We start from the raw sequence: 15,368 nt of genomic DNA, 5'->3' as shown, positions 1-15,368 counted from the left end.
GTAGGGTTAGGGGTCGGTCCTCGAAATAGCTGGCCATATCCACTCTCATTGACCCCATATCCGCAAGCGGCGCACTCAGTCGTCAAGAGATAGCACATAGAATCGTAACCAAACGGTATATCATAGCTCGTTCAACTCGTCCCATCTAATACCACCAGACGCCCCAAGAGCGCCTATCGCTGCCGTAAAATCAAAATGTGATGTTCCTCCCATCCCCTCGTTGTACTCATTCTCTCACTCCGTATCTTCTCCCAGTGTACCCTCCACTCTTGTCTTGTCGACGTCCTCGTTTATGCGACAACGAAGTTCGGGAAGCACTCCGGCAGGGTCTTGCTGTGCTTATTCGTCGCATGCTCGGTGAGCGCCGGCGCACGACTCGTCTTCAAAAAAGTCGCCTTGCAGATATTGCATTGGACGTCCATAGCCCGCTCGTTCTATCGTATCGTTCATCGCGTCAGCATCACCCAGCAAAGCCTAGGCCCCAGCCCTTCGCCGGATCAAGTCACGAAACCTCTTTGCGCGTGGTTACCACTCGCAGGTACGAGGACCCGGAGGGCTCACACGGGGTCGAGGCGGCATGTGGATGGACATCATGTGGCTGGACTTACGACTTTCTTCTGAGACTTCGCGGCGGGCTTGGCGTCTTTGGCTGCGCGTTCGCGCTTGCTCGCTGCCTTGGCTCCCTAGGAGGTTTTTTGATCAGCTTTGCGCGGGGGGTGGTTGGGGAGGTTGGGGGGGGCAATGTCTTACGTTTCCTCCACCCATATTTGCGGATTTGAGTTAGTTGGAGACTTTGGTGGTCTTGAAGCTGAGAGGTGTGCGGAGAGAGTGGCGTGGAGGTTTCGTGGCGTGGGAATTCCTTTTTTTTGGTGAGGCGGAAAATCAAATTATCGTAGATGGAGGGGGGGGTTGGAAGGAAGAAATTCCCAGTCGCCCCGCACTAGAGGAATCTGTCAATCAATCAGGACAGGAGAGTTCCACTAAATGTCCGCTAAGTTCGCCCCTAGAAAGACCGAAAGACCGCCTAGGGAGAGCCTAGAGCAACTCGTGACCAAACTTTTCGCTTTGCTCAAGGTTCAAGTTGTTACTCCGTATGTAAAGGTACATAATCTACCTACTCTTCGAAATTATTACTTTAACTCCCTCGCTCGCTCCCATGCTCACTCCAACGCTCGCTTGCACACTCGCCCGTGGTTGAGCGACGAAATGCAGTTAGGGCACTCTAGGCTCTTAAGCAGAGAGGGTTAGCAGTTGCATACACTACTGAGTTTCAATAGCATGCAACACTCGCCAACTAGGGAGATGAGGCTATCTGCAGCCAATTCTACACAGGTCTAAAAGACCATGTAAAGGACGAAATCTCTAGGTCTAACAAACTAGATGACCTTAGGGAGATGATTGAATTAGCCTAGAAGATTGACAATTAACACTATAAACGGCAACTTAAGAAGAAGTAGGGACCACCTAATTAATACTAGACTTAGAAGAGAAGACAAACAAGAGTCATTAGCCCTAACCTATAGAACTTGATGCTACCAAGCCTAATGGCAAACCCTACAATCCTAACAAGGAGCAACAGCTTAAGGAATGGCTCTGCTTCAACTACAACAAGCCTAGACATTTAGCGTGAAATTGCAAGCAACTAAAGAAAGGGAACAGCAGGCGAAAGTATAGCAAACAGCTTAATGCCACTTAGCAAGGTTAGGGTGGGTACAATGCCCTACAAGACAGCTATGTGCCACGTTATAGGGAAAAGAGACCTATAGCATTAGTGCTTAGGATCTCAAGGAATTCGACACGTCAAATGGAAAAGACAAGAGTGACGACTTGGTGGCAGCTGAAGTCAAAGAGCTCACTAGCTTGTAGAAGCATTAATTACAAGTGTTTAGGAAAGTGTAAGTAAGACTGTCTTTAAAGAACAGCTACTAGGAGTAGTAAGGACCTTTAAGGAAGCTATGCTCTAGGGCACAGTTGATTAAGGAATTCCTATGCTAAAGCCACTAACGAGCTAGCTAGGCACTACACAAGACTAGGAGGTTATAGTCTACACAATGAGGTGCTGACTAGAATACCTATACTAGGAACTACGTAGAGCGAACTACACAGAAAAAGAAGCTATAGAATGGCTAAAGTACAAACTTTGCGAATATAACATCTAGGATGCTATCGTAGAAGGAAGAATCTTTAACATATATCACCCTAACAAAGAGATCTATAAGGATTGACAAGAAAGCCTATTGTAAGTACTAGAGCAACTAGAGCTAGGGGAAGGATATAAAGGACCACAGCCTATAGAGATAAGCTACGAACAATTACAAGTTTGAGGAGTCCATTCCTAAGGAGAAAGGGAAAACACAAGTGTGGGAATTATACTAATGTCTACAAGATGCAGCAGAACAAGTAGAGGAAGGACCACCACCTCAACTGCCATTAGAGGATGACAGGTATGACGTTTACTACTCTAACGAGTCAAAAAACTAGGAATCCTTAACAGTAGGCCACTAGCAAGTGACACAAAGAGGCCTAGTACAAACTAGCTATGTGCCATAACAGGTGACATGTAGCTATATATAGTTCCTAAGACACAACAGCAATACCTCTAAGCTATGATATGTAATGGTGGGTGCACCAGATGTGAGAATCTAGCCACCCAAGGAAGGGATGAATTTACTAAGACAACACACTGTCTTAGAAAACAGAGCCAAAGGGTCGTAGCTTAGACTATTCCACAACGCAGCAATCAGGTGTGTGATGTAGTGAAGTGGTTCAGACAAGTTGCAACAAATGTTGAGTCTGGGAACTCAGGGGTAAGTCAGAGGTTAATACCTCACTGACTTTTCAGAAACAAGGAGTAACAAGATCAATGCTTGGAAGCTTGGAAAAGACGTGGAAGTATGTGATAGTCGATTTACTGTATTGTCTGCTTGCCCTTTCTTAAGGAAAGGGCAATCCTATTTATGCTAAAGGAGTGTAGTTCTCTCATTTTCCAAGACTTTCCATGACTAACCAGGCTTGGTAACTGTAGTCGACGTAAGAGAATCCCATAGAATTATCTCTTAGGTTCGTAGCCTATAGGAAGTAAAAGGAGGTCCAAGGTCAGAGTACCCCTATAGACAAATTATGTATAGACAAATTATGTCATAGACAAATTATGTCATAACTTAACCAATCTTGTGGGTAACTAAAGAGCGATGACATGTAATGAATCATAGATGGTTGTAGCAATCGTTGAGTAGTATTGCTCTTGTTGTTGGTGTGATAAGCCAAAATATGTATAGTGACTTGTAGGTTTGAGGAGGAGATTTCCAAGTTTGCTCTTGAGTTTGATAGCAAACTGAGTGCAACGAATGTCAGTATGACATCTAGGACTTCAAACATTTCCTCTACAGTTTGAAACTTGTTCTGAGTAGATCGAAGGCATGGATTGATGTGAGAGGAGGCTTTGCCACCTAGTCTGCTTTGCACATAACCCATCTGAAGGGCTGGAGTAGGAAAATGGTCAAGGTTCGCCTCGAGCTTCATCTTTATCTTAATGCTCCAATCGTCATAAGCTGGCTCTATTCCGTCTGTGAGAGTAGGAGGGTCTGGGATCTTAGTGGATTTCTGGTGTGATTCTCTATTGCGAGTAGTGCTGCTTTTTGACTTCTCATTTTCAAGATATTTCACAACAGCAGCTTGTCCTGCCATTGTCTGCTCATGAGCTTGGATAACCTCTTGTAGCTGGCTGATATTGTCATCATATGTAGCCTTCTCCTCTCGACTCTTCTGGAGGGTAGTATTGTAGAGCTGGGTGACATGATCATAATCCTCCATCATCTGCTTTTGGATTTGAAGCGCAGCCTCTCTCTGGGCTTGGATCCAGGTGCTACCCTTCGCATTTGGGAGCTTAAAGACTGAGAGGTCTTTAAGCTCCCAAATGCAAAGGGTAGCTTGGTGTTCTGGATCCTCGAGTAGTGTTTCCCTTCTATTGTAGGTGTGGCTTTCTAAGCAGTCCTCATTGCTTGTAGTAGATTGGGTTTCTTGTCCTTGATCTTGACTCCTGTCACGGATGACATGTCCTTGTGCATCGCATGCCATTATAGCAGGCTTCGCTTCTTGTCCTTGGAATTGTCGAGGTCAGGATCTTCTTCTGACTTTGTTGGTATCAGGAACTAGACACGTATGTGGTGAAGGCCCTATTATGCAGTTGTCGGCCGTATGAGCCACTCAAGAGGAGCGCACTTCCGTCACGGTTATATCCTTGTTGAGGGAGCATCACGGAAAGGTCTAATTCTGCTGATATAATGTTCTGGGTTCTGATGCTTGAGTGTGGTATTGAGTTGACTTGTGGTTTCTGGATTTGATGTTCTGGTGTTCTGGTTCTGGTTCTGGTTCAATGTGTAGCTCTGGTTGGTCTGAGTTTCGATTTCTGGTTCTGGAGGTTCTGTTGCTCAAAGCTTTGTGCTGGTTTCTGGTTTCAGGGTTCTGTTGCTCGAAGGTTTGTGCTGGTTTCTAGTTTCTTGCTCAGGATGAGCTAATGAAGAAATGTGATTCAATCTTATGTTACGATGGTCATAGAGGTCATGATGCCAGTCCAGGAAAAGTAGTTGTGTTCTTTAGCTGTAATGATGAAATCATCACTTGTATAACTAACATGAGAGTTGAGCAATAGCACCTTTGTATTCTCATGTAGAGCTGTATACTCTCTAAAGTGCTATAGCCACTAGAGAGCAAGCTAACTGTTTAAAAACCCTAAGTTAGAGAGCAATATTAGCTCTGTGCTAGTAAGGTTGGTGTAGTACTAAGAATCAATATGTATTTTGCCTAGAATGACAAGTATAGGTGGTATGACTTTTCTAAGAGCAGACACAGCCTTAAGTATAGTAATAGACATACGGTTTTTGGGGCTTACGGTATAGAGCTCTTTTGCTACTAGTGGTACAATTACCTACTCACCACCTAGGATTCCTACCTAGAAGCTAGTTTCATTTATATTCCAAATTGACTCTAGCTATATACTATGCTGTAGTATAAGCTCAAGGTAGTCCTGAAACCAATTGGTAATTGTAGGATTATCTTGAGCCTTAAGTATGCTGCTACATAATTGGCTTTGTAGTTAGGGTTAGCAAAATTATTTAACGTACATGTATAGCGAAAGCGCCAAACAAGCGAAAGCGCCAAAATGATGCGGTGACCAAACCCCCCAACTAAATGTTAAATTCCTCAACAACAAAACATGCCCCATAAAAACGATGAAAGCCAATTAGTGCTAGCTATCCAGGCTATGCAAAGCGACCCAAAGTTACGCCTTCGAGTTGCTGCTAGGATCTATTCTGTGGACCACCGCAAGCTAGGTCGTCGTCTAGAAGGTGTACCTTCACGACGCGATATCCAAGCCAACTCACGGAAATTAACTAACCTAGAGGAGTCCGTCCTTGTTCAGTATATACTCGACCTAGCTGCCAAAGGGTTTCCTCCTCGGCTGTCTGTTGTTGAAGATATGGCAAGTCGACTACTTGCAACACGCGACGCGTCACGCGTTGGGTCGCGTTGGGCTTCAAACTTTGTTAAGCGGCGTGTAGAGCTCCAGACACGCTTTCAGCGCAAATACGACTACCAGAGGGCTAAGTGCGAAGATCCAGAAGTTATTAATGGCTGGTTTGAGCTTGTGCGTAACACAATTGCGAAATATGGTATCGATGAAGCAGATATCTACAACTTTGATGAGACTGGGTTTATGATGGGCGTTATCTCAACTGCTATGGTTGTAACAAGCTCAGACGGGCGGGCAAAAGCAAAGAAGGTACAGCCTGGTAATCGGGAATGGGTTACAGTAATCCAAGGCGTTAGTTCTCAAGGTTGGGCAGTACCACCATTTATCATTGTTGCAGGCAAAAACCACCTTACATCTTGGTATGAGAATAGTGGATTTTCAAGCGATTGGGTGATTTCTGTTACTGAAAATGGCTGGACTACAAACGAGAGAGGCATGGATTGGATTCAGCACTTTGAGAAGCATACAAAGGCCCGGAGTGTTGGTGGTTATCGCTTGTTAGTCCTTGATGGTCATGAGAGCCACCACTCAGATGAGTTTGAGGAGTACTGCAAGGAACACAACATTATTACGCTTTGTATGCCTGCTCACTCTTCTCATCTACTCCAGCCACTTGATGTTGGCTGTTTCGGCCCGTTAAAGCAGGCCTATGGTCGGCAAATTGAAGATATGATGCAGGCTCATATTTCTCATATTACAAAGGATGACTTCTTTCCTGCCTTCCACGCTGCATTTAACACTACAATGACGGAAAGTAACATTCGAGGCGGGTTCCGAGGGGCAGGGCTTCTTCCATTTGACCCTGAGAGAGTGATATCTACACTTGATCTTAAGTTAAGGACACCAACGCCTCCAAGCTCCCGCCCAGGTACTGCTCAACCTTGGGTTTCTCAGACACCAAACAACCCAATTGAAGCTATGTCACAGTCTACATTTATTAAAACTCGGATTTCACGCCATCAAAATAGCTCTCCAACCTCAATCTATGCAGCTGTTGACCAGTTTACAAAGGGTGCATCGCAAATAATGCATCAATTAGCACTGCTAAAGGGAGAGAACCAAAACCTACGACAGGCAAATGAAGTACTAAGCAAGCGCCGGAGAGCTAGGAAAACACGACTACAGCAAGGAGGATCACTTAGTCAACAAGGGGCGCAAGAGCTACAGGATGAGAGGGATGTTGTGCAGCAGGTAGAGCAGGAAATAAGGGCAAGCCGTGGTCGGAAGCCAAGGGAAGAAACCCGTGCCCGTCGCTGTGGCAAGTGTGGTGAGACTGGGCACAATGCGCGCACGTGTCAGATTGTAATAGACACCTCTGAGGAAGAGGACTCTGAGTAGTTTCAATTGATTTCTAATGTTGTGGTAGATTTATCGCAATGTTTGTCGTGAGGGTAGATAATTTTGGCACTTTCGCTTGTTTGGCGCTTTCGCTATACATGTACGTTACCTAAAGTTACTTATTATTTAAGTTATAAGCTAGCTGTAATGCTACTTCCTATATAATAGGATGTATAGAGGTTTCTTACGTAAGGTTGACTTAATAGAGGAGGTAGGAGATCACACAAACACATTATAGTATTGTAAAGAATATTATATGAAGTTAAGCACAAAGCTCCTATCTAAGGGAATACTATCTACTTATATAGTAGAATCATGCCTTATAGATAGTTTAGATAGTTAGGGATGTGGATAGTTAGGATAGTTCTGATTTTCTCAACTATCCAACTATCTACTAGTTTCCCAACTATTCACTAGCTAGGTAACACTATAGCCTAGCCCTACTAGCCTTGTGACTTATAAGTTATGTTACTAGAGCCTAGCCCTACTGCCCTATAATCATGACATCACGTTACTATAGACATGCCTAGTCCCTTAGGTCTTGCTAATTAAGGAAATCGCTAATTACTTAAGTAGGGTGATGCCTACTTAATTGCCAAGCAGGTTGCACTGCTATTATGTCTTCTAAGACACACACAAAAATCAAAGAACGTCATCTTCTTATAGACTACATCAAAAAGAATAACAACCTAATGTTGCTATGTTCCAACTGTCTTTGTAGCAAATGACCTTATATTGTTGTTACTAGTTATCGTTGTTGTAGTGAATGTATTCGTCATAATTCCAAATGCAATGCTTAATCCCTTCTCCTACTAATTAGGAGAAGCTTCATAAAGAAGATGTAAGGATGCCTGTCCCTCAGTGACGGAAAGGATCTGTGTCGAGCAGGTTATGGTCACATGATAAGAGTTAAGGCAGGTTAGCCGAGTCGGACCCGTTTCGGGTACTTAAGGGGATTGACCCAATGGGGTCTCTCTCCCTCAGTGACAGAAGGTATCTGAGTCGGACAACTTACGGTCACATGGTGAGAGTGAAGGCAGGTTAGCCGAGTCGGACTCGTTTCGGGTACTTAAGGAGATTGACCCAACGGTGTTATGATTACAGCTCACAGCTTGTCACAGCTTGTTACGGTTGTTACAGTTGTTACGGTTATCACAGTTATTACGGTTGTTATGGGGATTACGGGTGTAGCCTTAGCCACGAAGGTTACAACCGCTAAGCAGATGTAACGCTGACTTCTAAACGATAGAAGACACAGAGGTTCTCTTGCGTAAAGGTTTACTTATCAGAGGAGGCAGGGGATCAGACACAAAGGCTTCAAGTAACACGTTACTAGTATATAACAAATACTGTATTGAGTTGAGCATGAAGCTCCTATCTAAGGAAATACTATCTACTTATATAGTGGCGTCGTGCCTAGTGGACTCTTGGGAACTCACTTGAGTCCTCGGAGTCCTGGACTCTTAGGACTCTTCTCATCATCCTGCGAGTCCATCACGTGCCTAGTGGACTCCTGGGAACTCACTCGAGTCCTCGGAGTCCTGGACTCTTAGGACTCTTCTCATCATCCTGCGAGTCCGTCACGTGATACTTTCGGAACTACTATTCCCCGCTGCCCCTCCAGGTACCAGGGCCGGTCTCATGCGACCTCCCTCCTTCCTGTCCTGTAGTTGGCCAGCCTTCTTGTTCCGTCGTAACAGCAGACAACTGTATGTTATTGTAATGGTGGGTGCACCAGATGTGAGAATCTAGCCACCCAAGGAAGGGATGATTTTACTAAGACAACACACTGTCTTAGGAAAAAGAGCCAAAGGGTCGTAGCTTAGACTATTCCACAATGCAGCAATCAGGTGTATGATGTAGTGGAGTGGTTTAGACAAGTTGTAACAAATGTTGAGTCTGAGAACTCAGGGATAAGTCAGAGGTTAGCACCTCACTGACTTTTCAGAAACAAGGAGTAACAAGATCAATGCTTGGAAGCTTGGAAAAGACGTGGAAGTATGTGATAGTCGATTTACTGTATTGTCTGCTTGCCCTTTCTTAAGGAAAGGGCAATCCTATTTATGCTAGAGTGTAGTTCTCTCATTTTCCAAGACTTTCCATGACTAACCAGGCTTGGTAACTGTAGTCGACGTAAGAGAATCCCATAGAACCATCTCCTAGGTTCCTAGCCTATAGGAAGTGAAAGGAGGTCCAAGGTCAGAGTACCCCTATAGACAAATTATATCATAACTTAACCAATCTTGTGGGTAACTAAGGAGTGATGACGTGTAATGAATCATAGAGGGTTGTAGAAGCTTTTGGAGCTATCGTTCATGTTCCTAGGCCTCTAGTTGATAGAGATATGTCATGTGTAGTATTAGCCCAGTAACTAAGGAGTGATGTCATGTAATGAATCATAGAGGGTTGTAGAGATATGCTATGTGGTCATATCGGCCCAGTAACTAAGGAGCAATGATGTGTAATGAATCATAGAGGGTTGTAGCAATTGTTGAGTAGTATTGCTCTTGTTTTTGGTGTGACAAGCCAAAATATGTATAGTGACTTGTAGGTTTGAGGAGGAGATTTCTAAGTTTGCTCTTGAGTTTGATAGCAAACTGAGTGCAACGAATGTCGGTATGAGAGTTATGAGGAATAGCCTCACCTTCCTTCCTTCCTTCTTCTTCTTCTTCTCTCTTTAGATTCAATCTAGATTACTTTTCCTGGACTGGCATCATGACCTCTATGACCATCGTAACATAAGATTGAATCACATTTCTTCATTAGCTCATCCTGAGCAAGAAACTAGAAACCAGCACAAACCTTCGAGCAACAGAACCCTGAAACCAGAAACCAGCACAAAGCTTTGAGCAACAGAACCTCCAGAACCAGAAATCGAAACTCAGACCAACCAGAGCTACACATTGAACCAGAACCAGAACCAGAACACCAGAACATCAAATCCAGAAACCACAAGTCAACTCAATACCACACTCAAGCATCAGAACCCAGAACATTATATCAGCAGAATTAGACCTTTCCGTGATGCTCCCTCAACAAGGATATAACCATGACGGAAGTGCGCTCCTCTTGAGTGGCTCATACGGCTGACAACTGCATAATAGGGCCTTCACCACATACGTGTCTAGTTCCTGATACCAACAAAGTCAGAAGAAGATCCTGACCTCGACAATTCCAAGGACAAGAAGCGAAGCCTGCTATAATGGCATGCGATGCACAAGGACATGTCATCCGTGACAGGAGTCAAGATCAAGGACAAGAAACCCAATCTACTACAAGCAATGAGGACTGCTTAGAAAGCCACACCTACAATAGAAGGGAAACACTACTCGAGGATCCAGAACACCAAGCTACCCTTTGCATTTGGGAGCTTAAAGACCTCTCAGTCTTTAAGCTCCCAAATGCGAAGGGTAGCACCTGGATCCAAGCCCAGAGAGAGGCTGCGCTTCAAATCCAAAAGCAGATGATGGAGGATTATGATCATGTCACCCAGCTCTACAATACTACCCTCCAGAAGAGTCGAGAGGAGAAGGCTACATATGATGACAATATCAGCCAGCTACAAGAGGTTATCCAAGCTCATGAGCAGACAATGGCAGGACAAGCTGCTGTTGTGAAATATCTTGAAAATGAGAAGTCAAAAAGCAGCACTACTCGCAATAGAGAATCACACCAGAAATCCACTAAGATCCCAGACCCTCCTACTCTCACAGACGGAATAGAGCCAGCTTATGACGATTGGAGCATTAAGATAAAGATGAAGCTCGAGGCGAACCTTGACGATTTTCCTACTCCAGCCCTTCAGATGGGTTATGTGCAAAGCAGACTAGGTGGCAAAGCCTCCTCTCACATCAATCCATGCCTTCGATCTACTCAGAACAAGTTTCAAACTGTAGAGGAAATGTTTGAAGTCCTAGACAGAGTCTTCAGTGATCCAGACCGCCGCTTTACTGCACAACGCGCTTATAGAAAGCTCTTCCAAAACAAGGATAACTTTGCTACCTTTTGGGCAGAGTTCCAGAGACTCACTGTTGAACTGGATTACTCAGAGGAGACCCTCATTGATGACCTCCACCATAAGGTTAATACGAAGATGCAGACTGCTTTAATAGCAGAGATATATCCAAGCTCTCTCCATGCCTTTGCACAAAAGTGCTTACTGATTGATCAGAATATCCAGCAACTTCAAATCCAAGATGCTCGCACTGTCCCTCGAGTTATTCAGCAAGCCTTTAAGCCACAAGACTTTCACAGTAAGGCTAAGCAGCCTACTACAAACCCACCTGCTGGCTTTAGACCACCAAGACTATATCGTGCACCACATCAGAACCCTGCAACTGAGAAGTTAATGCAGGAAGGCCGCTGCTTCCATTGCCAGCAAACTGGACACCGAGCTTATGAATGTCCTACCAAGAATGCTCAAGTCCACAAAGTTAGCACTTATGATGCTCCACTTTCGGGAAAAGAATAACCTTCAGACAAGACGTCACTGAAGGTGTCATGACAGCCAGAATTGCAACTTCTTCCTCAAGCTTTGGATTAGATCCAGATACTCCATTCATAGTTACTTGTATGATAGGAAAATCAAAAATCAAAGCACAAGCTCTTATCGATACTGGAGCTACTGGAGGAAACTTTGTGAATGCTTTTGACGCAGAACGAATTTGTGAGAAGGCATATCACCAGTAGAGCTTTTAAAGCCACGCCCTATTCAAGGCTTTGATGGAACAGCAGCCCCTCCCATCACTCATGCTATATACCCTCGCCTACAGGTCCAAGACCATGTTGAAAGTCTATGCCCTCTATTCATCACCACTCTTGGGAAACATTCTGTCATTCTTGGGAAGGCTTGGATGAAGCAACATGGAGTTATACTTGATATAGTAAATGACCAAGTCATATTTACTAAATGTCATTGCCAGCACACTACACCAACGAATACTCAAAATCTGAAACCTACATTACCCCAAGTCAATAAGCAAATACAAGATGACAAAGCTTGGAAGCCAGCCCTCCAACCTCCTTATAAAAACAAGAACACATGCACTGTCGCAATGATTGGAGCCGCTCGATGTGTTCTCAAAGCAGGCTGCAGATGAACTCCCCCTCACCAATATTCAGACCACCACATCGTCTTAGAACAAGATTCGAAATTAGGACATGTGCCCCTTTACAACATGTCAAAGGAGGAACTTGATCTTGTGATGAAATATATTGACGACAACTTGTCGAAAGGATTTATTGAAGCTAGCAAAGCTCCCTTTGCCTCTCCTGTCCTTTTCGTCTGCAAACCAGGTGGCGGACTTCGATTCTGTGTTGATTACCGCAAGTTAAATGCCATTACAAGAAAAGACTCATACCCGCTACCCCTCATCGATGAAACATTGGCTCAGATCACAGGTGCCAAATATCTTACAAAGATTGACATTCATCATGCATTTAATCGGATCTGTATGCAAACAAAAGAAGATGAAGATCTCACTACCTTTAAAGACGAGATTTGGATCATACAAGTACAAGGTCCTCCCTTTTGGCCTTACAAATGGCCCTGCAACATTCCAGCGATATATGAACGAAACCCTTATGGAATACATAATTAAATTTGTTACAGCATATATGGATGATCTTCTCATCTATAGTGTGCATCGATCTGAGCATACCCAGCACGTGCAAATGGTTTTACAGAAGCTCCGCGAAGCTGGACTACAAGCAGACATTGCAAAATGTGAATTCTATGTCCAAGAAACAAAATTCCTAGGGCTTATCATTGGAATCTACGGCATGAGAATGGACCCCGCAAAAGTCCAAACTATACTTGAATGGAAAGCACCAAGGTCACTCCGAGATACACAAGCCTTCATTGGGTTCTGTGTGTTCTACCGGCGGTTTATAAGAAGCTACTCTACTATTATGAAGCCACTGGTAAATTTCACAAAGAAAGGTCAAATATGGAACCAAGCCTGCCAGGCAGCCTTTGAGTTGATTAAAAAGACTGTTACAGAAGCACCAGTGCTACAACACTTCGACCGGGACAAAACAGCATATGTGGAAGCAGATGCCTCAGACTATATATCCTCGGGAGTTCTATCACAGAAGGACGGCCAAGGAGTACTACACCCCATTGCCTTCTTCTCAAAGAAAATGACACCTGCTGAGTGCAATTACGAGATCTATGACAAGGAGCTACTGGCCATCATTAGATGCTTCGAAGCATGGAGACCAGAAGTTGAGGGCACAGCAATGCCAGTACAAGTTTTGTCAGATCACAAGAGTCTTGAATATTTCATGAGCACAAAAAAGCTTACTAGGTGGCAAGCTCGATGGGCAGAATTCCTCTCTCGATACAATTTCCAAATCATATATCGACCTGGCAAGCAGAACGGAAAAGCAGATGCATTAACTCGAAGACCAGTAGATAGACCAGAAGGGAATGAAGAAGATGACCGTCAAAAACAACAGCTTCAAACCCTATTACCCCTTGAGAGACTCCATCCGGATCTCGCACAGCAGCTAGAACTCAAAAGTCAAGGGCAGGCACAAGATGCTCAACTTGCACCAATCCTACCACAAGATCAAAGCATCCATGACCAGATTCAAGCTGCGCAGCTCCAGGATGAATTATGCAAGGATACAATCCGAAGACTACAGAACAACGAGCGAGATAGCCCAAATATAGCCTTAGCACATTGCGAAGAGAGAAATGGACTCCTACTCTACCAAAATCGAGTTTGGATCCCAGAAGACGTCAAGTTAAACTCCTTCATGAGGTTCAGGACCAGCCAGCAATGGGACACCCTGGAATTGGGAAGCTGATTCGAATCATTAAGAGACAGTACTACTGGCCCCGGATGGACAAGACTATCACTCAATATGTGAGGAATTGCCATACCTGCAAGAGATCAAAACCAACCCGGGACGCATACAATGGACTCCTACAACCAATCCCAATTGGAAGCCAACCATGGAAGGACATATCACTCAATTTTATTACAGGATTACCATTATGTGAAGGAAACAATTCTATCCTTGTAGTAGCATGCCGACTTACAAAAGAGCGCCATTTTATCCCATGCTTTGCAGGTAAAGAAGGCACTACAGCAGAAGCTACAGCGAGGTTACTACTCCAGCATGTATGGAAACACCATGGTTTACCAAATTCCATCATCTCAGACAGAGGGCCCCAGTTTGTAGCTGCAGTGTGGAAAATCCTCTGCAAAGTTTGGAAAGTTACAATCAAATTGTCTACAGCCTTCCACCCAGAAACGGACGGGCAAACTGAAAGGTTTAATGCAGAACTCGAGCGATATTTACGGGCTCATGTCAACTATCTCCAAGACAACCGGGTTGAATATCTTTGCCTGGCTGAATTCGCAGCAAATGCCCTTCCATCAGACTCAACAAAAGTTAGCCCATTTTTTGCAAACAAGGGTTTCGAGCCAAGAATGAGCTTTGATATAGAGGATAGCACATTCCAAACTGCCCTTCAAGAACATAAGGACATAGCTCAAAACATGAAAGATATTTGGGAATTAACATGGATATTATATTATCCATGTTATCCATGGATATCCCTTTGGCACGATGCCACTATATAAGTAGATAGTATTTCCTTAGATAGGAGCTTCGTACTCAACTCAATATAGTATTCTTTACAATACTGTAACATGTTACTTGAAAAACCTTTGTGTCTAATCCCCTGCCTCCTCTGTCAAGTCAACCTTACGCAAGAAACCTCTGTATCTTCTATCGTTTAGAAGTCAGCATTACACTTACAAACTCGACTAGCAGTAGTCGTAGATTCTAGTAGAGTCTCTTCTACACGTAGTATTTTATATAGTAATTAAATTATATAGAATTACTATGGCTATGGCGAAGGTTTTGTTAAAGAGTAGCGGTAAACATATGGCAAGTTGTGAGGTGCTGCATCTTGATTCCTCTTGCGTGAAGTGCTGCAACTTGCTTACTCCAACCTTAAGCGAAGCGAAAAGTTTGGTCATAATGATTATAATACAGTAATCACTGCTTATAGTGGACTCAGCTATATCAGAAACCTCCTAATACCAGACCCCTTCCTATAATCATGCGAATTTTGTATAGTAATACTAGAAACCTCCTTATACTAGAATTCTGGCTAAGATCCTTAACTTCTAGTATAGAAAATGGCACCTCACCACCTAAAAAGCCTCGGATCTCAATTACGAATGCACAAAAGCAAGCTTTACAAGCTTGGTACTATGATCCTACAACTCAGAGCATAAAGAAGACATTAGCAGATGCTTCAACTTAGTAGAATGATCAATATGGACATATTTTGAGCTCTTCGACTACAAGTGAAAGACTATCCTCAAAATGTGCCTCTCTCGACACTACTACTTCTACAAAAAGCATTTGATAATACCAAGAAGACAAGGAAACCAAAATGGGAAGTGTTAGAGAAAGCTCATAGAGAATGGGCTTTACAATTTGATGCTACTCATGGCATTGTTACAGGAGATCT

At 43.8% G+C, this 15,368-nt stretch overlaps 2 protein-coding genes across 2 annotated transcripts; both read right to left on the bottom strand.

Annotated features, from left to right (window-relative positions):
• Positions 1-290: 290 nt before the first annotated feature.
• On the bottom strand, positions 291-765 carry VC83_01299 (uncharacterized protein; the record flags this gene model as incomplete). The annotated part of the gene is made up of 3 exons (XM_024464982.1): positions 291-434; positions 609-683; positions 751-765. The coding sequence occupies 3 exons, from the start codon at positions 763-765 to the stop codon at positions 291-293; spliced, it is 234 nt and encodes a 77-aa protein (XP_024327851.1).
• A 2,396-nt stretch (positions 766-3,161) lies between these two features.
• VC83_01298 (uncharacterized protein) lies at positions 3,162-4,077 on the bottom strand (the record flags this gene model as incomplete). The annotated part of the gene is made up of 2 exons (XM_024464981.1): positions 3,162-3,181; positions 3,336-4,077. The coding sequence occupies 2 exons, from the start codon at positions 4,075-4,077 to the stop codon at positions 3,162-3,164; spliced, it is 762 nt and encodes a 253-aa protein (XP_024327852.1).
• Between the last annotated feature and the right edge of the window lie 11,291 nt (positions 4,078-15,368).

This window comes from Pseudogymnoascus destructans (genome assembly GCF_001641265.1).
Source record: "Pseudogymnoascus destructans isolate 20631-21 unplaced genomic scaffold scaffold_2, whole genome shotgun sequence".
Classification (NCBI taxonomy): domain Eukaryota; kingdom Fungi; phylum Ascomycota; class Leotiomycetes; order Thelebolales; family Thelebolaceae; genus Pseudogymnoascus; species Pseudogymnoascus destructans.
Note: the sequence above shows the minus strand (reverse complement) of the source record. Positions and strands in the feature narration are given on the sequence as shown.